This window comes from Apodemus sylvaticus, chromosome 15, assembly GCF_947179515.1.
Source record: "Apodemus sylvaticus chromosome 15, mApoSyl1.1, whole genome shotgun sequence".
NCBI lineage: Eukaryota > Metazoa > Chordata > Mammalia > Rodentia > Muridae > Apodemus > Apodemus sylvaticus.
In genome coordinates, this window is record NC_067486.1 from 66,116,126 (window position 1) to 66,137,440 (window position 21,315).

General features: G+C 46.7%; 1 protein-coding gene across 4 annotated transcripts in view; it reads left to right on the plus strand.

Annotated features, from left to right (window-relative positions):
• Positions 1-21,315, plus strand: part of Kalrn (kalirin RhoGEF kinase) — a 431,561-nt gene that overhangs the window by 167,291 nt on the left and 242,955 nt on the right. For all 4 annotated transcript variants that reach the window (XM_052158466.1, XM_052158467.1, XM_052158468.1 and 1 more), the window contains exons 2-3: positions 6,068-6,142; positions 12,304-12,418. In XM_052158466.1, coding sequence (XP_052014426.1) covers positions 6,068-6,142; positions 12,304-12,418 — 190 coding nt within the window. The remainder of the gene's footprint in view (positions 1-6,067; positions 6,143-12,303; positions 12,419-21,315) is intronic.

The following is a 21,315-nucleotide window of genomic DNA, read 5'->3' on the forward strand; positions in this document are numbered from 1 at the left end:
CCACAGCCTGCTCTACCTGCTATACCCTCCGCTGTTTTCCTCTTCAGCAGGCAAATGCTACACGTCCACGGCAAAATGCCTAGGCCCCTTCCTATCTGTCTTCTGCCCTTCCCTTAACCTGGTCCATATGTACTCCTGGGAGAGCCTGTCCTGCCCATCACCTCCAGCTCACCACCGAACTCTGAACTCGTGTGTGTTGATATCTCCTGAGTCTCCCATATGTGACAGTGGGGGAGGAACAATGAGCACGGCAGGGCTTTTCTCTGGAGATGTCAGGGTAAGTTAACAGATGTAAACGGAAAACACACAAATGCCATCCAACAATGATAAGGAACAACCGGGGACAGCTCAACTTGATGGGGAGATCAGGGAAGTCACACAGAAATGATGGATTTGAGGGAGATTTAGGATGTGAAGTCAACATGATTGACTGTCCAAACTCAAAAGTGTAGTGGAGAGATGAATGTCTAAGATGCCATCCCTGTTTCTGATCGGGCACCTCAGTGATGGGCAATATCCGTTGTCAGGCAGTGTGGATACTGGATAGATAACCCATCATCAGGAGAGCACAGATAGCATGTGGCTAGGTGGAGAGTAAGGGGAAGGATGGAGTTCTTTATCAGAATCGCAGCATCTTGCTTGTTATTCAGTGGGTATTGTGGGCTGTGTGTCACCAGAGAGCAGAACGTGGGTCTTCCCCTCGCTGGGGGTCTTGACAAATGAGTACGGCATACTCATGAGCATGGAGCTCTCTTGGCTCGGCACCATTCCTTTTCCTGTTTCCTGTCCAGCATTGCTTGGTGTTCAAGGCTTTGTAAGTCAGGCATCAGCTGGTATAGAGAAGCAAAAATTGGCTCTCCTGTCTTCTGGGATCATCTCAGAGATGATGTTTTGGTCTGAAAATATGATTACTAAAGAGTGCAGATCTCAAAACATAAGAAGCTATTTTTGTTGTGAAATTAAGACATTTATTGGATGAGGGAATGGGTTAAGGTACCACATTCTGAGCGTTGGATAGCCATGGTTTATAAACATTCATACTCTCCCCAAACAAAATATAGTCCAGTCTCAATGGCCTGGAAGATGAATTATTAATACACATCTCCTGGATAACCTTTATTACAGCATGGAACCTAAGTGATGGATTGCAGCTAAGACCTGAATATCTGAAACCCTAGACAAGGGGAGGAATCTTCTTACGGTGGGAGAGAGCGGGTTTAGAGCCGATAATGAAACCCTTGATTAGACAAGGGTGAAGACAGTTTCTCTGATACTCTCATTGCCTCACAAAGTGTAAGTAGAGTCACCTGGGGTTCTGTTTCTAATGCAGTGTTTGATTTTGTAGGTCTTGAATGAGACCCAGGATCCTGAGTTTCTAGCAAGTTCTAGGTGGTAGGTGATAGCCAAGCCATTACTTTGAAGAGCAAGACTATAGGGCTGTTAGGAATCCTTTCAAAGTGACACCACGTCACTAATTTATATGCTGCACAAAATAAATTTGTCTTGCTACTGAGCAACCTAAGAACTCATTTAGCCAACACTGGTTTGCGTGTGATTTTGATGTTTTCCCCTTCATTCAGGGTCATTCAAAATGAGTCCTCATTATATATTTATTATGTGCTAAGTAGGCCTTAGTGTTAGACTGTGGTAATAGCAAGACAAATAAGAACTGGATTTTGCTCTCCAGGGACTTTCAAGCAGAGATAAACAGGTATGCCAATAGAACAATGGGTTGTTATCAGAGACATGATGTCACCTGCACAGAATACAATGGAATAGAGAGAAGAGGTGAGGACCTGAGCATTGGGATGTTTGTCATTTTAGTGGAGGGATAGGGCTCAGACTCACTTGAAGCAATGTTGGAATGCTTACACGCTCGTTCTTAAATAAGTACAAATTGTGGAAGAATGACTGAAATCCAAAAGGACTCGAGAGCCATCCACAGGTTTCCTGGCCTGCTCACACCGTTGAACACTCACCAAATGCTCACTCAGTTGTTTGTTTCTGTGTTTGCGTCACTCGGGATTGCTTTCTGAAGGAGATTGGTACGCAGCCCAAGTACTCTGCTTCCTTGAGGAAACCACTGCTTTCCCAGGCCCAAGAACCCCTGGGCAGGGCCCATGGCACAAGGCCCAGCTTGCACTTCCTTAGGAGGAGAAGTGCAGGCTGGACGCCAGGGTGAGGGCCAACTGTTGGTGCTCTACATATGAGAAGCAGTGAGGAGGGAAATGTGAGGAGAACCAGGCAGCGATGGGAACATGTTGTTTGAGGTGCAGGGCAATGAGGAACAGACACAGGGTTGGGAGGAAACCTGAACTGAAGAGTCTTGGGAGGATGCTGGTGGTGATTTTTACTTCCTTAATAGATGCGGAGCATTTCAACTTTGCTAATTAACAGAACAGCAGGCTTGTAATTCTGACAGCAGCAGGACATGAATGTGGTGGGCTTAGCACTGAAAGCTAGCCAAGCATGCCTTTGTCCTTAAGAGAAAGCACAACACCCACATTGGGTCAGGTCCACAAGGTTTCCTGCTGGCTTGTTTTGTTTTCCTTGTAGGGCAAAGGAGGAGTTAGGGGCTTTTATTTCTTCTCAGGCCTTTTATAGAGGTAGTGAGGGATTTACTGTCTCAGCAGGCTTGTCTTAAGGAAAAGGCTACCCTGCCATTGGTCTAGTGTTCACAGCCTAATAATGCTATTGGATACACTTCGTGTCAGAAGGAGCAGTAGCAGTGCAAACTGCTTCCTGCAATGCATGTGTGCTTACAGAAGTTCTGTCATTTCTCTTCCATTTGGGCAATTTGTCTACCTGCAAAAATCCCAGTCCTGACTACAAGAAAGAATGGGCCAGGAAGCCAAGGAAGTTACTCTAGTTTTAACAAAGCACACTGAATGAAGAATTTGCTTCCAATGCATCCTTTCAAAACATGTTGTTCTGAGAGAGAGAGGATCGTGAAGTATAAGATTGTGTCAAGAAGTATGGAGAACGAGCTTAGGCTCAGGGCATTAGGGCTGAGAGACACCTTGGAGGTCATCTACCAGGATCACTGGCGATTTTATGATAGGCGATGGCTCGTGCAGCTCATTTTACAAAGAGCTAACTTGCTTTTAGTCATTTATTTTTTCATCAAATATTTATTGACCATTTACCAGAGTCTACCAGGATGTATACCTGGTCGTGAAAATATGATCCAATTTCCTTGGTCCTGTTTGAGTTAGCGGTCAATGAACTTACCCTTTATTATATATTCTAACAGCTGGTTTCACTAGGTCCCTGGGGGAATTGAGCCATAGGCTCTTCTTCCAGTGCAAATAAGTTTTATATGCAAGGTCACCAATTTCTGAGCCCCTGGGCTAATTAGTTTAGCTCTACTTGGCTTTACATAATACATGTATTGTTGAAAAGTTATTTGTAATTCAATTTTCGGCAAATGAAAAACTAATTTAAACCACTAAGGGAACTTTTATTCTAAAAGAACCCACCCCTCCCAAGCAAATGCTTTTATAATGTGAAAAATCTTGTTGCTACTGTTGGGAATGATTACTTCCTAGTACTGGATTTAGTAAATCTTGGTACTTTGGGAGTTCTTGTGGTAGGCACACAGTCAGGCGTACAGCCCAGTGGTCATCAGAACTGCCTGGGAGGCCTCTGGCCAAGGAACTGGAAGCCTGAGGATCTTAGAAGAGGGCAGCTCAAGACTGACATTTGCCAGAGCCCGTGATCACTAGCCCGTGATCCTCCAGGTCCTGAGAGGGAAGAGATATGGGAAGATAGTCTAGGGCCTCCCTGTCTGCAGATGACAGTGGGTTGGACATAACATACTCAATCCCTTTACTAAGTTGCCAAGGCTGGCTTTGAACTTACGACCCTTCTACCTTGACTTCCTGAATAGCCGAGTTTATGGGCCTGGTACCACCAGGCCTGGCTTACTTTGAACTTGTAAATAATCTGGGAAAAGACTGATATAATTTATTTTTTATATTAGTTTTTCTATAGAAATTAAGAGTACATACTCATGTAAGCAGAGTATTTAGAAACTGAGAGCAATGTCTTTCACTTGTACAAACAAGCTGTTTTGATACTGTCATGTCATTTTCCACAAACAGTTCAAGAGTTAAAGATGGTTGAGAAGCTAAAAATGTTTCTTTGCTGTGTGAGGAAGAAAACAAAGCAAAGGAAAGCAAGTAATAGGAACTACTTGTGAATTTTGTACTAATTGTCACTAATTAGTCCCTTTCGTGAGATGTAATAGTCTGTGGTGTGGGAGATGAGGTTTGAGCTTGCCTATCTGAAGGAACTAAAGGGAGAGCTAGAAAACAAGGCAGGGCTTTGAAGTCAGAATTCTTCTTTCTTGTCTTTCTTCCTTCCTCACTGCAGCTGAGTGAGCCTCTGGCTACTACTCCATATCGTGTGCTGTGTGTCAGCTTCTGAAGAGATGTAATTGCCAAATAAAAGGTTCACTCCATCAGGGGAACATAAAAGAGAAGAAGGAAATGAAATAGTCAGACACTGGAAATTTGATTGGGGTTGGATTATGATGTCTAACCTTGGTGTCTTAGTCAGGGTTTCTATTCCTGCACAAACATCATGACCAAGAAGCAAGTTGGGGAGGGAAGGATTTATTCAGCTTACACTTCCACATTGCTGTTGATCACCAAAGGAAGTCAGGACTGGAACTCAAGCAGGTCAGGATGCAGGAGCTGATGCAGAGGCCATGGAGGGATGTTTCTTACTGGCTTGCTTCCCCTGGCTTGTTCAGCCTGCGTTCTTATTAGAACCCAGGACTACCGGCCCAGGGATGGCACCACCCACAACGGGCCCTCCCCTTTTGATCACTAATTGAGAAAATGTCCCACAGCTGGATCTCATGGAGGCACTTCCCCAACTGAAGCTCCTTTCTCTGTGATGATACCAGCCTGTGTCAAGTTGACACACAAAACCAGCCAGTACACTTTGGGTTCTGGCAGTTGGTGACACATCTCTCCCTTCCTTGGTTACATGTGCACAGGGCATGAAATTTCCCCTTCCCTGGACCAGTGGATGTTGGTAAAATTCATGATGTTGAGAGACTGAGAGATGGAGACTAGGCTTGCCCAGCATGCAACTCTTCTCTGTAGATTTCAGACTTGGCCTCACAGCATGTAGGTGTGTTCATGGTCCCTGACTCTGTAGTACTAAGCTGATAGCATTGCTTGCTTTGAGACCCATCGTGCGATGTCTTAATAGTAATATACAACAGAGACCCCAATTACAGCTCCAAAGGTATGAGTGTGGGTGGTTCCCTTTCAGAGTTCTGTAAGGCACTGGAGATAACTGCCAGGGTTACAGTGGTCTAGCCTGAGGTTTTGTGTATGCGTAGAAGCTGGTCCTCCCTTCCCATGCTCCTCCTACTGGGTTGGGTTGGCCTTTGCTTCTGAGACTACAGTTAAATCTTTCTTTTCCAGTTCTGGGGAGCTCTGGTGTCTGCCTCCACCTCTTTAATAGGAATTTGGCTAGACCCAGGAAAGTACTTTACAACTACAAAGCAAGACTTAAACAACTGGACATAGAAAGTGTACTGTGACACTTTGAGGACTGGTGGTAACATTAGGGTGTGTGTGGGTGGGGGGGTTATCATCAACTTAGCTTCTGGCTAACAGATTTTTTTGGTTATTTTCCCATTTGTAAAATAAAATCTAACAGTTTATGTGCAAGAAGATGTCATTAGGGGTTCTGAACTAACTCACCGGTACATACCACATGCTGTCTGTGTGTGACACTCTGCTAGGCACTAGAGGTATAAACGTGCTTTAAAACATCTTGCCGTTTTCAAGTTACTCAACAACGAAAGGCTGCCTGTGTTGTCATTGAGACACTGGATTCTGTACTCAGTGGGAGTGAACTGAACTTTCCTTTCTTGAAAAGAACCAGGAGAAGAGAAGAAGGCTTTAACCCCATCTCCCTGTGTTAGGCTGAGATACAGACCTGCACAAGCCAAGATGATGGGTCTGGGAGGCTGAGGGTGGAACCTTGTAGCCTAGCTGATATGTAGCTGACATCTTTACGCTCTTTCCGTTTTGTTGTCCCACAGGATCTTTTCGGAATGATGGTTTGAAAGCTTCTGATGTCCTTCCTATCCTAAAGGAGAAAGTGGCCTTTGTGTCTGGTGAGTATGCATCTTTATAGTAGAGCTCAAGAAAGGCTCTGTGTGTGTGGGGGGGGGGGGGATGCGCACACATGTGATCACTCACCGTCCTTTGTGAGAGGAACCACACTAGCAGGTAAGCTAGTTGTGACTGCTTTCTCCATCCAGTGACAGGCAGAGGAAAGGGGTCCCTGACCTCACCTGGAGACTCTGGAGGACACTTACAGCAACAGGCAGGTCCACACACAGCTCGTAACAGTGCAGCCTGATTTGCTCTCTCTGCTGGGGCCACTGGGGCTCTGTGAGAGGTTCCAGGAGGAAGAGTAATATCCACCCCACATGTTCTCCAGGCTTTCATTAGTGGATAACAAACAGGAGGGGGTTTTTGTTGTTGCTATTTGTTTTTTATTGTGGTTATTTTGGGTTTTTTTCTTGTTTGTTGGTTTCTCCTCATTTGTTTTCTTAGCAAATGGAAACAAAAGTGTTTGTATTCTCAAGTTTTGTTCTTGGTTTGTTTTATTTGTTTTGTGAACCTCCAAATATTTATTCCTCAAGTCAATCCTAGATGATCCTATGCACCTGGGCTCCCAGCACCTAATATGGGTATTAGCTATTTGCAGCCTTCAGGCCAACTGCTGCTGCTTGTAAACAGTTTACTTGGACCTAGCCATGCATGTTCTATTAGGTAGAATGTATGTTTCCCATGATGTCACAAACTTGGCTGAATTTGATTCCTTCTTGGTTCAGAACTTGGCAGATCCCGAGCCTGGGCTGGGTGCTGACAGCGGGAGCCCTACAGAGAGTAGCCCTGGTGTACACCGTGTAGAGAGAGCCTTTGTTTCTGGATAGTCTTTTTGTCTAAATGCCATCCATGGAAGCATGGTCTGTGAGTGAGCTTGTTTCCACAGAATAGGAACTCACTCCATAGGCACTGCTGGCCCGGCTGATGTGTGACAACTATCACAGAAGGAGGAAGGGAGGGGAAGTCCTCTGTGGGAAGGAAACCATATTTGAGCTGTCTCGACCTTACCAGAGAAGAGAGGTCAACAAGTCAGTGTGGTATGGGAGGGGAGGCTGGCATGTGCTAGGTACACGGGAGACTTTGTAAGATGCTGTGTGCATTCTGTAGCAGTGGGTGGACTGGTATTTTCTCACAGTTGTTGCTGTTACAAGAACTGAGATCCAAAAGCTGCCTTGGCCTATTTGTGTTAAGTAGGGGTCCCCTCATCACTAAAGGTGTAGCGGCATAGTAGAACAACCTTGAGAGGACCCTGTGGTGTGCTTCCAGCATAGAGGCATGTCTGTGACGAAGTAAACTAGGACTTGGAGTGCCTACTGAATTGTGGAAGTCCCTGTGTGAAAGTCCTGGTGGTCTCTCTGTGTTGATTTGCCTTGGGCCCACAGTCATGATTCCTAGCACAGGCTTATAGCCCACTTCCCTCTGCTTTGTGGCCCTTTGTTAAGATGGCGTCCTTCCTCTCCCTTGGGCGTCCTGCTGATGCCTGCTTATCTCATGTCAGACACTTTCCTTCCTACGCTTCCCATACCTGCAAGTTTGAGCCTCTCTTCCCCTTCCCAAGTTCTATTCCACTTACCCTCCTCCAGAGGCTCTTTCAGACTTAGCCTATCTCTTCTGACACCGTGTTGTTCAGCATCCGTTCAGGGACTATGAAGACAGACATAGTATATTCTGATCTCGCTTCATTGTTAGTGGCTTGGTTTTCCTGTGTAGGTCAACTGGATGTCAATGGGGACCAGCCAGGCCGGGGAAAGCCCACTAAGAGGTAGGGAGCTGTCCTTTCTGAACTCATGGAGTAGCTTGCCAGGAAGGCGGCTGGGGTGAGCCAGGTAGGACTGGCAGTGTGCCACTCATGGCTATGCTCTGGAATGAGCAGAGCCTTACTCATCCGTGCCTGCCCGAGCAGGAGCTTCTGAGCTCAGGAACTTTGCCCTCTGTGCCTGGGAAGGGCACTGAAGGTGGTTGGGAGATAATGCCTGACTGCACCTAAGAAGGAGAACAAAACCTGATTTCCCTATTCTATACACCCTGAGTCAGGAAACATAACACAGAAATAGAACCAAGCAGAGAATCCTAAGTTAAATAATGCAGTGTGGCAGTCACATTTCATTCTGAGAGCAAAGCCAGGAGCATGGTAGGCAGAGAAACGGACCATTTGCTGTGCCTGCTCTCCTCTGCCAGCATCTCAGCTTCGACCAGGTAAAACAAAGCATGTTACCATGACAACGGACATCTGAAGTAGTCCAGGACAGCCCAACCACTTCTGTATGCAGGCATGTGTGTGTGTGTGGGGGGGGGGGCGGTGACAGTGACTTTTTATCCCTTGGTGTGTCTTCGTTCTCCTAGTCCCGACCCATCGTGCTCCATGGCTGGCATCTGTGGGGTTCTGGCCTCCCACTCACAGCACAGCACCCCAATCTCTTCTTTCTGCCCAGCCCTCCTGTGTGGGACCTGCTGCATCCCTGGGATCTTCACATGCTTGAACCCTGCCTCTGGCCACCTTCTGGTGATGCTCCATGCTACTGGGGACAACCATTTGTACTCTGGGCCCCAGGATTTCAAAGTATGTTCCATAAGATGATCTTTGAAAACAAGGAAAAAAGCTTGTGAATGGCTGAATATTAAAGTCCTCCCACCCTCTCCCTGGACCATCCATCAAAGTACATTAACATTTTAAGGCTCTGTAAAATCCTACAATAACCAACTTTATCTAGTCTATCATGGCATTTCCAACTACAAAATAATCTCATTCCCTCTGGGGGAAAAAAAAAAAACCTCATGTGCATCCATTAAAATCGTGGTGCAGAGCTATTGTTATGTGAATCCAACTTTTGGTATGCTTCCTGAGATGTCTCCCTCCCACGCTCCTCCCATCTGCTACCCTAAGTAGAGCCTGCTGCCTCCTGAGGGTGTGAGTCCTCCCTACTTCAGTCAATGAAGCATCACCGTCTCTCACTTTGGGCCGTCCTCCTTCCCCAGCTCAGCTTTCCTGTCTACACAGAAGGCAAGCCATTGACATTTCTAAAATACGCAACCCCCTCCCATCCTCTGCATCCTTTTCCTGTGGCTCCTACCACCAAAGCCTCGCACGATAGGTAAAGGGCAAGAACTTGTTGCACAAGTCAGTGGTTTTATTAAAGATCATGCATCTGTGATGCTTTGAATATGTCTGCATTTCCTCTCTCCTATGCACAGCCTCTTTGGCATTAGAGTTTCCTGCTTCATCTCTGCTGATCTTCTAATGTCATATCCATCTTGGTTATCAGTGGTCCACCTTGCTGGATGCTCAACCTCTGGACACCAGAGTCAAATCCTGTTTCTACTGTGGCAGCCATGATTTGGACCTCTGATGTACCATCTGTAGTCCTGTTCTGCCTTTGACCTTTCCATTTCCCTGGTGGTCAACAGAGGATTGATGGCAGGGCATCTGTCTTCTCTGGGATCACCCGATGTGGTAGAGCAGTTCTCACCTCTCCTCCCCTTGCACAGTCTTTACCAGCTCTATTCTGCTATCACACAATCGGGCCCAGAGCAGATGCTGTCTCTCAGCACCTATCTTTGAAGTTCTTATCATCTCCATTCCTATGGAATGCTTTCTACTGGCAATGGTTCTATGGCCTTGTCCTCATTAGCTAAAGCCTACCTTGACTTGAAAGGTGGTGTTGGTCTCTTATTTTGCTCTGAGGCAGGCTTAGCTGCCATTCTCCATGACTTTATTTCCTTCTCTTTCCTGGGTTCTGCAGCCTGCCTGCCTTAGAGAGACTGGCACACCCTATCACCTGAGCGCGAGATCCTTCATCTTGTACCCACTGTGAGGCCTCATTCCATCCATTGCCCCAGCTTTCCAGCATAGTGCTGCCCTACCTCTAAACTTCCTCTTCCTCTTTACTCTTAGATTTTTTTTTCCATTCTGAAGAAGACAAGTTTGATCCTGCCCCATTTTCTGGCCTCTTGGTCCACACAAAAGAGGCACCTTTGGAGACAAAAGAGGCCATTTCTGACCTTTGGAGGCTCCCTACATTCTCAGAACCTTAACTCCAGTTGGGTGTGATTTTGTAACTCGTATCAACCAGCCCTCCAAGCCACTGCTCACCCTCTGCCCATGCAAGTCTCTGCTTCCAGGGTCTCATAGCCCTACTTATATGGAATCCTTGGAAGGTCAGGGAGAAAATTAAATTGTGATAGACAGACAGACAGACAGATGACAGACAGATACACACACACACACACACACACACACACACACACCCCTCTACCTCCAAGAATGAAAATGCTTAGGGTGCTAAGATCAAGACTAGCAGAGAAGGATGTCTGAGAGCCTCCTAGCTTCTGAGAACCTGTCTGTATAGGTTTCCTTCTGTTTCCTTTCTTCCTGTGGCTTGTAGATCACAGTTGGGAGAGAAGGACCCCTCTCTCCCAAGGCTGATGAGATGAAGGTGGTTGTCAATGCAGAGAACTAGGACTGAGAATATGAAAGGTCTAGAGTTGGGAAGCCTGTGACTCAACTCTGTGTCTGCACAAAACCACTCCGCTGGGGTGGAGAGGGAACTGGATAGTGATCACGTTCGGTGGCTTGCTTTTGTTTAATCCTCTCTTGCCTGCAGTCTCTCCCACCATCTTTGTGTGGTGGTGGTGGTAGTGGTGGTGGTGTGTATGTGTATGTGTGTGTGAATGCCTGTATGTGAACGTACATGTATGTCTTGGTGCTTATGAATACATGAACAGAGGCCAGAAGTCAACACTCTTTCCTCAATTACTTTCCACCTTGTTTTTTGAGACGTGGGCTTTTATCCCAACTAGATCACTGATTGACTACACCATCTGGTCATCAAATTCTGAGAATTTACCTGTCTCTGTCTCCCAAATGCTAGGGTCATAGATACACACCATCATGCCTAGATTTTATGTGGGTGTTGGGGAATCTAAACTTAAGTCCTCACCTGTGTGCAGTAGGCATTTTATTCATGGAGTCACGTACCTGGTGTCCTTCTTTGGCAGCCTCCTCCTCCTCTGTGGTCTTCTGGATTCACTGTTCAGCAGGCCTCCCCCGACAACGCCTGTGTGCTCTATGATCGGAAGGAAGCATTCCACCTGAGCTCACACGTGGGCAGGGCCAGGGCCGCTCAGTCATGTAGGAGATGTAGGCTTCTTTCGAGGGTTGCTATGGTACTGTGGCCATATGCCCTCTATCTTTCTCCCATTAAATCCCCTTTTGGCGTGCACTGTGGAGATGTCAGTGACTTCTTGAGATGCAGGTGAACACTATGATCATGACATAGAGATGGGTGGCCTTTTGCTAGTGGAGAGTCAGTGTGCTTTAGGAATATAGTCACTCCCCTTCAGCTTCAACCCCATTCAATACCACCTGAGAAACTTGGTCTGCTTTGTAATTTTAGTGTTTGTTAGTGAATGAATTTTAACATTATACAATAAGAGAGAGTATGTGTGGAAAACAGAGGACATAGCTGCGGCCACCTCGAATCCTATCCTAGTAAAAACAGTGGTCACCATTCTGGTTCATTCCTCCCAGCTATTATTTTCCATGTAGTTTTGAGTAAAACCCTAAGCATCTGTGCTTCTCCATTGGGTGGGACACATGGCACCTCAGGCAGCCAGTGGGTAGAGCTGGCCTCTGGGCTGCGTGGAGAGCCCTCAGTGTTGTCTTACTGAGTTTGAAAACCTCCTGGCAAGGCTGTCCTGAGGGGTGCTCTGAGGCCTCTTGTGTCATTAGCCCCTGGAGAATAATCCCGCACCCCTGCAGCCTGCCTGGAGAAGTGACTGGAGGTTAAATTTCCCAGGCAAAGCACTTTTGCCCGGCTTGTTTTCTCAACAAGAACAGATACACCACCTTCTTATCACCTCACATGTGCTGAAGGTGCTTCTTTTCTGCGTGCCTTCTCCTGCTATCTGGGAAGTCTTTGCAATAACTCTGCAATGTGCCCACTATCATTTTTTAGAGTCTCTAGACAAGGCAGCAGAAATCTAAAGAGACTTGCCCAAAGTCATACACCTTACCTACGTGTAGCTTCCAGCAGTTAAGAAGCAGTGACTGGTTTTTCAGGCACTTGCCTCCTGAGTCTTTTGACACTAAATAACATTGTTTTTCATCTGTAGCTGACTTCCCTGATGCTTTTCTTAAACTACCCACTCTCGTTCCTTCCAGGGGGCCGGGACAAGCGTGGCGGACCCATCCTGACCTTCCCCGCCCGAAGCAATCATGACAGAATAAGACAGGAAGACCTCCGGAAACTCGTGACGTATTTGGCCAGTGTGCCAAGGTAAGGTGAAGGGAAACTGTCTGCGGGGAAGGGGAGCTGATGCTCGAGAGCTGAGACAGCCACTGAACCTGCCAGAGGCCCTTGAATGGGGTTCTGATTGTTCCTGGAACATCACCAGCCTTTGTTGCTGCTGGGATTCATCAGGAAGTGGTGACTGTGGGCAGAGGTGAGAATCCCACCCAGGCTGCTAGGACTGGGGTGGAGCCTGCAGCAGGAGATGGAGTAGCTGGCCTGGGAGAATGGGGAGCTGCTGTTTGCTTTCATGAAAACTTCTGGCTTACATCATGGCTACTTTCAGAGGCTCTGGCTATATGGATGGGCCTTGAATCTGGGGGCAAATAACCTAATCTGGAAGTAGTGCATGGGTCAATGTCGGTGCATTAGAATTAGGATAATATTGCTAAAGATTTGTTATGGGGGCAGCAAGTGAGTTCCACTTTGTATATATGAATCACACACAGGTAATAGATACATAGGACACATGTACGGTATTAGGTTTCACTGATGGAGCGACTGAAGGGTATAAATGGCTCCTCCAGGTCAAAGAGTGATAATGAAAAAGAGTGAGAGAAATACACTCAAGGCCACCCTAGAGGGAGCAGGTAGAGGACGTGCCATAGACATGGATTTTATGTCCTTGTAGTTAGGGATGGAGCTGGCACTGGATGAGAGCGGCTCTCAGGTGCTGCAGAGGTGGCCTGGGGCGTGACTCTCCTGACTGCAGCATCCTTACTCACCCCACTGTGAAGCTCAGTGCTCTTGGTCTCTTAGCAGAGTGAGTGCCTATGGAATGTTGGTTGTAGAAGATGAGGTGCCTTGGGCTTTCAGAACTTTCATTTTATGGGATAATTAGCAAGTTAGGCAGATGAGCTATAAATTCTGCTCTGTCTTTGCAAGGAGACCTGGGATATTTTTGACTATGCTGATTAAGTTCCCAGGGCAGGTGTCAAGTGAGGCAAGCAGTGGCTTCCCTAGAGCTCCAGGGCAGGAAGTGTGAAGGGATTGGTAGATGCTGATGGGCAGGTGGTAAAAGGAGTCTGAGGAGCAGCATCACGTGTTGAATGGAATGGTCAGCTCTGGGGAGCTCCGAGCAGGAGGCTGTAAACTAGCAGATGTAGAACAGGATTTTTTTGTCTTGATGATCTCCACTGGGGTCTTAAGCTCCAGTAAAATAAGCTTGGATTATACCCGAGGAACTTTTAAAGTATGACTGCAAGAGTCTTTACAGAAGAAAGGGTCTCATCTGACTCCGCAAGGGAATGGTCTGAATACCCTGTGATTGTGCTATGTGGTTTGGTACTTCAGCCTTGTTGGCGCTAGGCAGTTTTCAAAAGTGCTTTCCCCAAGTGTGCTAGTAAGTGTGGGGCAAGACACCCCCAGAAGCAATCTACCTGAGGGGTTTTTGTGGGAATTCATCATAGACTCTCATATTCTTTTAAAGCCAGAAGAAATTAGAATCCCAGGAGATGTGAAGGATGCATTTTTCTTCCTTCAGTGTTCATGGTTCATTCTTTCTTTAGAACAAAAGCACAAGAGTTAGAAGAACACACTTCCCTTCCTTCTGACTTGTTAAGCAAAGACTGGGACAAAATGGATTGGAAGCAATTAAGAAAGGAAAAGATTTCTGTTGGGTAAAAAAATAAGATAAAATAAAACCCAAGAGGGGCTGAGAGGAAGGTTGTAAGAACAAAGGGAGATGATAGCATTGTCTGTGAGGGGCACACAACATGCTGCTCTCTGCTTCCCAGCATGGCAGCTTGTGTTACACACACACACACACACACACACACACACACCACTGCCCCCAGCATACACGGGCTCTTCACAGCTTTCCGTGGGCGGGAGGCAGGAAGGCTGTTGTTGCCTTCAGTAGTGAGAATTGTCTGTGATCCCTTGCCTCCCTCGATGGGGACCCATAATCACTGGGATTGTGAGCACCAGCTGCACTCTGCCACCTAGCTACACCCACCAATCATTTCCTAATTGTGTTGGATGTGCGCTCACACGCCATCAGTCACAGGAACAGAGTAGAATTGTTCTAAAGGCAGTGAAGTGTGGTAGGAAAACCCAGAACTTTAGTGGGCGATTCCTCTGCCTAGTCTGGATTTGGGAGTGAAATGAAGCTAGATTAGGTGGATGATTCTGATGAAAAGAAACTATTGATGCTGGGTCATGCTCTGAGATGTTTAAAGCATAGATTTCAGTTTGGAGATGCAGTGGTTATTACAGGCTGGTGTGCTCAGGTTTGTAGGTAGGTGACATTCGATATTCATTTATTCATGCCTTTATTTATTATTTATCAAAATTTGGTTCCTCCGCATGTCAGGCAGATTGAGGATTCACGGTGAATCCGTGCAAGAAGAGAAATACTGAGGAAAGAAGGAGACACCTGAATATTTCTCCACATGATCCAAATTGGTCACAGTAAAGATCAGCACAGCTGGGAGCATACTAGAGCAGTCCTGAACCAGCTAGCAGGAGACACAGCAGCTGAGAGGCGGAAGGAACCAGACAGATTAGAAAAGATAATTGACAGCAGTCATGATGATTAGAAATGAATAGTAGTGCATCTGCCGGGCCGGGATGCGCTGTCCAGACCACTGTCTTCAACTCTGTGGCACCATGAACCACAGTCTCACATACCAGGCAGAGTGTAGTCAAAGTGACTGCATCCACCAATAGGAGACAAGAGAAACAGTCCCCATCAGAAGTCAGGGGTACTGCCATAAAGGGGCGGGGTCTGCATCACTTACTTCTTCCTTCGTGCATCCCTAGTACAGGGTAGTGGTCAGGACTCACGTGAAGAACCTGCCCACTTGACAGCTGTCCGGCAGCAGCATGCTGGCTTTGGTCAGGTCACTGGACACTGGACAGTTCTCCATTAGGAATGCTGTGGAAAGAATTGTTCCATTAAGTCAGACGTAGGATTGTGTTTCTAAGTCTCTTTCCTGTCCTCAGTTCTGAGTTGCTTTGACATTGGGAAACATATACCCCATAAAATTCAGGCCCTCAAACCAACAGACACATCCTTCTCTGGCTCCCTAAAGAACTCATTGGCTGGCATCTTGTCTATACCTTCACTCCCAAGAGAACTGCTTTGTGGTCTGCTAAGACTCTTGGTGAGACTTTGGGGATATCCCCTGGGGCCAGGGGTCATGAAGGGGTGTGATAGTTCACACCACTATTCTGTTACTCTTGCAGGGTCCTTCTTAACTTGAGCTGAGGCTTTGTCTCACCTTGGTTTCTGTTGAGTTTGAACATCCACACCCCAAGCCTCTTCTAGGCACCTTGTTCTGAGAAACTGTAGGTTGTGAAAACACCTTAAAAGTCTTTCCTTCCACTCCCTCAATGAGTGTCTACCATGAGCCAGGATGGGAATGTTGCATGCTGTCTTTATCACGTCAGCCATGTGTGCTTATCTAACCTTTATTGTCCTCCTGGTCCGCTATCTGCTTGTAGTCACATATGTGTACAAGGAGCAGAAAGGAAAAACTCAGATATGATCAGCTGGCCTGGTGAACATCCCTCAAAATTGAGAGATAGGGCTGAAAATGCAGACGCCTGGGCACTGTCCCCAGCGTGGGCTGTTGGGAGCTGAGCGCACGCCTGAGGCAGTAAGCGAGGGTTGTTTCTACCCCATCAAAGTGCTTCTTTCTGTCATCCTTGCTACCCAGCTGTGTCCCGATCATTTGTCTGCTGCTCCTAAGGTACCAAGTGCTGAACCTTCTATCAACTCTGCTATTAGCAATTCTGCCAAGATGCTGAGTGTTCTGTCAAGGAATGCGAGTGTCACATCAGCCAGGAGAGATGACAAGAAATTAGGTTGGGTTATTCTTTAATGCCAGTCAAACCAAGGTGCCTTTATTTGTAGCTTATTGTTTGATAATATTTGCCCCCTTTCTACTGACTGCAGCAAAAGATAAATTGGGCTTAAAGCCAGAGCTGTCTTTGTGCTGCGTCATTGAAAAAATAAGTGGAAAGGACTAGAAAGACAGCTAGAGGAAGTGGAAGGGGGCTCAAAGCTTTCCTCCTGCTGTTTTTAACACAGGAAAGCTGGAGCTATCTGAAGTGTCACCACCTTCATGGCTAGGACCTGTGAGGAAGCTGTTGGTAGCCTATCCTTTGTTTTGGGACTACCACTTAAAGGAAGGTACAGGGAGAAATCAGGGTGGTGGAGGGGCCAGGAAACAGGGCCAATGAGATCAGCAGATCACTATTTATGTCCACATTTGCCTAAAAATTACATCTTAAAAGGCACTTTAGACTTATTTTGTTGCCTGTGTGGGAGGTTTCTTTTGCAGTTTTACATTTCACACACATTTCTCAGGTAAATGTCCTTTTGTAACATCAGCAAATCATTTTCTATTAAGTGGCTAAGGAACATAAGACCCCAGTAGTAACTGCCGTAGCGAGTTATCATTTTCCTTAGAGTCATGGCAACCTTTGTAGAAGAGGGTGGAGAGGTCTCATACACAGCTTCTAGCCTCCTCTCTACTGCTTGCCCTCAAGAAACACATGGGCACAGCTTGGGTCATTTCAGAAAACTCTGAGGAGCAACTTCTAAAGGTGTGAGGAGGTTTGGAAAAACTACAAGCTTTGAAACAACCGCAGGGCAATGAGTCTTTCTACGCAGGGCTTGGGAGGATCCGAAAGGCTCCAGAGATGAGCTGTGGTAGAGAGATGCCACCAGTGCCTCCCTGGTGGGAGGGGACAGGGGCTTGATGTCACGAGTTTGCTCTTCTCTCCCGCTTGCTGTTAACTGAGTTCTCCCAAAGTCAAGGTGGTAAGGGAGCCCGCTGATGTCCTTGATGTGAGTCATCACATCTAAGGCCCTGCAGAGTGTGGACTGGCTCTTAGGGGTGGCAGCCGAAGACATTCAGTGTAGGGTGAGACAGGGGCATGCTAGTCCCACATTCTTACTCTAGTATTCTAATAATTAATAAAGGTGTCGGGAAGGAATCTTTTAGTCTCTCAATAACCATTGTTCTCTCCCCCAAAGGAGGTATTAGTAGTAAAAATAAGACAATTATATGTATGAGTGCACAGCAATAAATGCTATCTAAAAAAATATAGCTATAAGAACATGAGAGTTTCGAAGCACAGCAGAAAGATGAGACGTTCATACTAGCCCCCAACCTGAGAGGCTGAGCGTGACGTCCAGTCCTGCTTCCCACAGCTGTCCCCCTTCCAGCGTGCCCAGAAACAGCCATTGCCTGGGGCTTTGGGCTTATTTTTCGCTTACTATTTTCTCTCATAGACTGTCTTGCTTCGCTTGGTCTGGGACTCAGCAAAGTGGCAGTGATTCCATCAAAGCTAGGTTTTTATGAGTGGCTTTCTTGACCTAGAGTATTAGGCCACACCACTGATGAATCTTCAACTCTTAACGTTGAATGAAAATGAAAACTTCTGACTCTGGGGGCTCATGACAAAATTATTAATAGAAGAATAATGGGGTACTAAAGTGTCTCTTGAGAAGTTCCTCTTAGTTAACTCAAACAAGGGAAATCAATCATGATTATTTTTGTCAGTACTTTGAAGAGGTGCTATAATTGATATCGATATCAAAGAATACGTGAAATTCTTTTCAATTCATTGCTTGCTGGGAAGTAAGGGCTGCCAAGCACTGGCCCTGGGGCAGAGGGCGGATTAGATCCTCCTCCTGTGGCCTGGCCCAGTCCACAGCACGTCGTCGTCATGAGCAGCCCCTGAAGGCACTGAGTGCAGAGGTGCGCCCAGAGCTGTGGGGATGCAGAGCTGCACCCTGTGCCGGGGTCTTGCAGCTTGGGCACCAGCAGTGTTGCTGCCTTGGGGTCAGGGTGGGATTTTACAAGGCTGTACTCCAAGCACAGGCTGGATCACTAGGAGACTCTGGCTTTAAATACTGCGGTGATGAGCAACCCAGGCAGAGCAAAGGGCTCAGGGCAAGGGGAGAGTGCGGCAGGGAAGGTCAGAGGTCAAATTACATTTCAAAAACCCAGGAGGATGGAAACATGAGGACTTCTGGGGGGTAGCAGAGATGATTTCCACATGTCCAGTTAAGTTTTGATGACTTAATAATAATAGGGGAGGTACCTAGTCTTATTACAATGTAATAAGACAATGCTGTGTCTGGTTGATATCCCTGGGAAGCCTGCCCTTTTCTAAAGGGAAATGAAAGAGGAATGGGTTGTGGGAAGAGGGAAGCTGTGGGGTGTGTGTGTGGTAGGGTGCCTGGGAGGAGAGGATGGAAGGGAACCTGCAGTTAGGATGTAATATAAGACAAAATAATTTTTTAAAGGAAAAAGTAGTTTTGCTGATGGTCACCCATAAGGAGGACAATTAAAGTTTAGTTTTTAGATTGGCTTTGGCAGCTGAGTCGAAGATAGAATGGAGAATCCGGGACATTCACAGTTGTAGCGACATAGGCGAAGGATGATAGTAATGACTGTCACTTACTGGATACTTATCAGGCCTGCTCTAGGTACTGCTAGAAGGACTTCACAAACACTGACTTGATCCTCATAGCTCTTGGGGGTAATGTTGTTATTCCCATTTCACTTAAGGGCAAACTGAGGCCAGGGACGGTAAAATGACTTGCCCATGGAGCCCTAGCCAGTATCAATTTGAAGTTAGATGGTCTCTAGCATCAAAGCCTATGTTTTCCCCCTATTTTATTTTTTCTTCTCTCATATATTACATCCTGTCTGTGGCTTCCTTTCTCTGTCCTCCCCTCAGTCTTCTCCTCTCCACCTCTGTTTTCCCCCACTTCACCGCCCCTCTACCTCCCCCAGAAGAGAGCAGCCTTCTGGGGGCATCAACCAAAAAACGGTATAATGTGCTACAATAAGACTGGGCACATATTCTCCCATCAAGGTTGAATAAGGCAACCCAATAGGAGGAAAAGGGTCCCAAAGGCAAGCAAAAGAGTCAGAGACACCCCTGCTCACACTGTTAGGAATCCCACAAGAACACCAAGCTATACAATCATAACATATATGCAGAGGACCTAGGTCAGACCATACAGGTTCCCTGATCTCTGGGACTCCAGTTGAGTCCTGATTGGATGATTCTGTGGGCTGGGTTCTTGTTATGTCCTTGACCTCTGGCTCCTCCAATTCTTCCTCTCCATTTTCCTCAGGACTTCCTGAGCTCTGCCCAGTATTTGCCTGTGGGTCTCTGCATCTGTTCCCATCACTGGCTGGATGAAGTTTCCCTCTCTGGTGACTGTTATACTAGGCTTCAGTGTCTGCACATTCTGCAGGAATGACAAATTCTGCAGGAGTGACAAAATGTGCTTTGTGGCTGGGTTGGTGTTCCAATTCCTCTACTGGAGTGCTTACCTCGTTATAGAGGATGACTGTTTCCAGCTCTGTGTCCCCTATTACTAGGAGTCTTCGCTAGGGTCACTCTCCTAGATTCCTTGAGATTCCATTATACTAGATTTCTCCCTCACCCTCAAAATGCCCCCTAATTCCAGTTGTCTCCCCCAGTACTCTCTTCATTGATCCCTGCTACACCTGATCCTTCCTGTTCCCATCCTACCTATCCCTAGTCCACCCATGATATCTGTTCTATTTCCCCTTCCCAGGGAGAGCCTTTCATTCCCCCTTACCCCCCTCGCTACTTAGCCTCAGGTTCTGTGGACCGTAGTGTGATTATCCTTTACCTCACAGCTAATAGCCACTTATAAGTGAATATATACAATGAGTGTCTTTCTGGGTCGGGGTTACCTCACTCAGGATGATTTTGTTCTAGTTGCATCCACTTGCCTACCAATTTCAGGATATTATTTTGTTTTAAACTGAGCAATACTCCACTGTGTTAATGTACCACTTTTAAAAAATCTATTCTTTGGTTGAGGGACATCTAGGTTGTTCCCAGATTCTGGCTATTATAAATAAGGCTGCTAGGCACATCGCCGAGCAAGTGTCCTTGTGGTACAGCGGGGCATCTTTTGAGTATATGTCCAGGAGTGTTATGCCTGGATCTTGAGGTAGATCCATCCCCAATTTTCTGAGAAACTGACATATTGATGTCCAAAGTAGCAAAGCCTATGCCTTAGGCTTTGAAATGATAAGGCAGCTATATAGAGTTCAGGGCATAGAAGTGGCAGAGTACAGAGGCCTGAGATGCATGGACAAAGACAGCCCCAAAGATGGCGAAGACTGAACTGGAAAATAGTGCAGAGAGTAAGGAGCTTGGGGCGTGTGCGAATAGTGGGCTCCGGTTCCCGTCCTTCCACCCTGCTTTCCCAGAGAGTCTCTGTGGAAGCTGGGCTGAGGCAGGAAATGCAAGTAGCAGACCTAGGCTTCTGCTGGCCAGAGCTGGCTCTGGGAGTTTGGGACAGTTGGGGAGGTAGGTGTCTTAGACTTTCTCCCTCATGTTCCAGTTACAGACAAACAAACTCCGCTTGTTTATGCTCAGCTATGGCAAACACCAGATTGTACCAGGAGATAGATATAGGGAAAATATAAAAGCAGTTAAACCATAGGATTTTTAAGGAGCTAAATAAAGACTCTCCGTAGCAGAGGACACCCCTCCCCCAGTGTAAATCTTTCAGGTAGGTGCACCCTGTGAGAGTTTAGGGATGGTCTCCCTGCTCCTTTTCCTCCGACCTGTGCTGGGTTCGCCACACAGCTGCCTTGTGTCTCTACCTTCCGCTGTCTTCTGAGGTCAACACATGTTTCTGGAATTATCGGTCAGTTAATCTGCAGCTTGATGAAAGTCTGCTGCCAGAGGACTTGGAAGATCCACGCAGTCCTGAGCCTGAAAAGGAACAGACTGTGGGGAGAGGGGGAAGAGCAGAGCAGAATACTTCAAATGCAGAGGCGGCACTTGTGACTCCCTGGAGAAGGATGACCTGGGCCAGCAGAGGGGAAACCCTGAGTATTCCAAGAACCAGGAAACGCCTTCAGGAG